Genomic DNA, 2,657 nt, shown 5'->3' with positions numbered 1-2,657 from the left:
CCTGGAGCCGGCCAAACTTTCCACCGCGTTGCCCAGGGGAGATCGCCTTTGATGTCGCCGATCCTGGCGCCTACAAACAACCTCAGTTGTCTGACTGTTCACCCCGCTGACTAATCGTGACAGACTGTTTATCCACGCAATTAGCAAGGCAGACAGTTCTCAGAACAGGTGGCTTCAGGCACAAAGAACCAAACATTGCATCCACTCCTAACCCACGTTTCGGGCTTTTCCCCCCATCTTTTTTTTTATATATTTTCTCGGGGGTCACTTCAGATTTGCTCTCGTCCGCCTTTACTTTTTTTTTCTCCCTGGGGGGAGGGAGGAAGGGGGGGACTTGGAAAGTGACGGCTGTCTTCTCTTTTCACTTAATTAGCTGCATGTTTACAATGAGATTAGAGCCCCGCAGCTATCACTAACCCATCACAGCGAGTGGCCCATCTGATTAAAGCCTCATTTATTTCAAACCATCATTTCCTGCTATTGGCACTGCCAACAACCAATCCGCTCAGCAGAACTGCAGCACCTCCCGGACAGAAGTCTCTGATTGGCGGAAAGTTTCGCCCCCCTTGTAAAGTTTTGCAACCTTTACTACAGTCCCATGCCACTCTGACCCTTTAGTTGTGGAAGTTGCTTAGTTTGGTAAAGGATCACTTTCTCCAGAGTCAAAACTGTTGTTTTTTTTTCATGCCTTTTTATTGTTCCTCATGATGTCTTCGCCACAAGGTTTAACACTGAAGGATAACAGCGTCTCTGACCCGGAGCTCCAAAGGGCTGCGGAAACTGCTTTGAGCGAACACAAAGTGCCAGTGTCTAGCCTCCCGTTCAGTGTCGAAGCGCTGATGTCCGATCGGAAGCCGCACCGAGGCATCTTCCCTCCGTTGGACGGGGCAGGCGGCAGCACATCGCAGAAGCTCCCCACCAAATCGGTGGCCAGGGAGTCGCAAAGTCCCATCGAGTCGCCCTGCCCACTGGAAGGCTTTATAAAAACTTACGACGGCTCGCCAGTGAAATCCGAAAATTGCAAGGAAGAAGAGTGTGTGCCGTGGGTGAAAAATTCCGGTTACTCCCCTCCTCCAAACAGTGAGTTTGCTTCTAATAATTTTCTTTGCCCGATCTACGCCGTCAGTCCATTAATGTCAATTGTAAGTGTTTTTGAAATGTGTTGACGCTTTATAAATCAGGGGTAGGAGACCTTCAGTTCCATACTCGAGGTGAGGGCTACTATCACTGACATTGCGATCCAGCACATTGGAAACTGGCGCCGGAGTTGCTCGTGTCCTTGTAGTGATTTTCTCTGACTTGGGGATCCGACGTTTCAAATGTTCCAGGCTGCTGTCTGGAGTAACTAAAGTTGTTGACAGTCAAATCAGCTTTTGCAGGGTAGATAATGAATTGAGATGTACTCCTTGCGTCGGCAGTGCTATGAAAAGCAAGTCGCCGCTGGTTTAACACTGGTTTGGTGGGAAACCTATCAACTTTGGCAAAATCGTAGTACATATGTAATAAAGAGAGCCCGCAGTTCAGTTCTATAGTTGCTCGGTTAAAAAGAAATCTCTTCAGTGCTTTTCTACGAAATATTTCAATGAACATTGCGGGTGCAAAGTATTGAAGGATAATTGTTACTGTCGATATTATTTGTTTAAATGAAGCATGCTATCCGTTTTATAAACTCCACTGTGGATATAAGGTACTGATCAGTCCTTCATTCGTTTTTACTAGGACATTTGAGCCCCACTTCTTGCACTCTGAGAAAGCACAAAACCAACAGGAAACCCAGGACGCCTTTCACCACCTCGCAGCTCCTGGCTCTGGAGCGCAAATTCCGGCAGAAACAGTACCTGTCCATCGCCGAGAGAGCAGAGTTCTCCAGCTCCCTCAACCTCACAGAAACCCAGGTTAAAATCTGGTTTCAAAATCGCAGGGCCAAAGCAAAGAGACTGCAAGAGGCCGAACTGGAAAAGTTCAAAATGGCAGCGAAGCCCATGCTAGCCCCGGGGTTGAGCCTGACTTTTCCTATGAATTCCCCAATGCACGGAGCTTCACTTTATGGACACACTTATCCATTCCACAGACCTGTGCTCCCAGTCCCCCCTGTAGGACTTTATGCCACTCCTATCGGATACAGCATGTACCATTTATCTTGAAAAAAAAACAATCATAGAAGACTCAAAATTTTCAAATATATTTGAAACGATGCCAGCGCTTTTAACATTGTTTTGATCGCTGTCCCTTTGAAAGGGATGTTATGTACTATTTTATATATATGGAGATTTATTATTTCTTATACCTTATATTTGTGAATAAATTAAAGTAATTGTTGAATATTACGTAAAACTGGTCCATTTAGTTTTCATTATTGAATTGCTGGCACCGAAAACAAACATAAGTGCATATGAAAATAAACACACGGGAACAGTGCATTACAAACGTATCTATCGAAAGCTGATTGCTGTTTAATATACTTACCTAACTGGATTGGAGACAATTATTCAGGTGAATCATCTGGGCAATTTAGCTCGTTGGAACATTAAGAGAAATGTTTACTATTTTGTACAGAAGAGCAGTTTAGCAATCGAGTTTACTAAATATTTAACCTCATTCTAGTGCTTTCTTCAAAATACATGACAGACTTCATGTGTCATTTTCCTTGCGTGACC

General features: G+C 44.7%; 1 protein-coding gene across 1 annotated transcript; it reads left to right on the top strand.

Annotated features, from left to right (window-relative positions):
• Positions 1 to 606: 606 nt before the first annotated feature.
• Positions 607 to 2,338, top strand: msx2b (muscle segment homeobox 2b). The gene is made up of 2 exons (XM_043704175.2): positions 607 to 1,080; positions 1,720 to 2,338. The coding sequence occupies exons 1-2, from the start codon at positions 705 to 707 to the stop codon at positions 2,142 to 2,144; spliced, it is 801 nt and encodes a 266-aa protein (XP_043560110.1). The 5' UTR covers positions 607 to 704; the 3' UTR covers positions 2,145 to 2,338.
• The last annotated feature ends 319 nt before the right edge of the window (positions 2,339 to 2,657 follow it).

Source organism: Chiloscyllium plagiosum, unplaced genomic scaffold (genome assembly GCF_037043375.1).
Source record: "Chiloscyllium plagiosum isolate Xiang-an unplaced genomic scaffold, Cpla_swu_hap1 HiC_scaffold_16, whole genome shotgun sequence".
Taxonomy (NCBI): domain Eukaryota; kingdom Metazoa; phylum Chordata; class Chondrichthyes; order Orectolobiformes; family Hemiscylliidae; genus Chiloscyllium; species Chiloscyllium plagiosum.
The sequence above is the reverse complement of the archived record's forward strand: the minus strand, read 5'-3'. Positions and strand labels throughout refer to the sequence as shown.

Bases quoted from the DNA above. Each gene is read 5' to 3' on its own strand.
- msx2b (XM_043704175.2), top strand. From the start codon at position 705: ATGATGTCTTCGCCACAAGGTTTAACACTGAAGGATAACAGCGTCTCT. The intron at 1,081-1,719 runs GTGAGTTTGCTT...CGTTTTTACTAG, and splicing joins TTACTCCCCTCCTCCAAACA to GACATTTGAGCCCCACTTCT.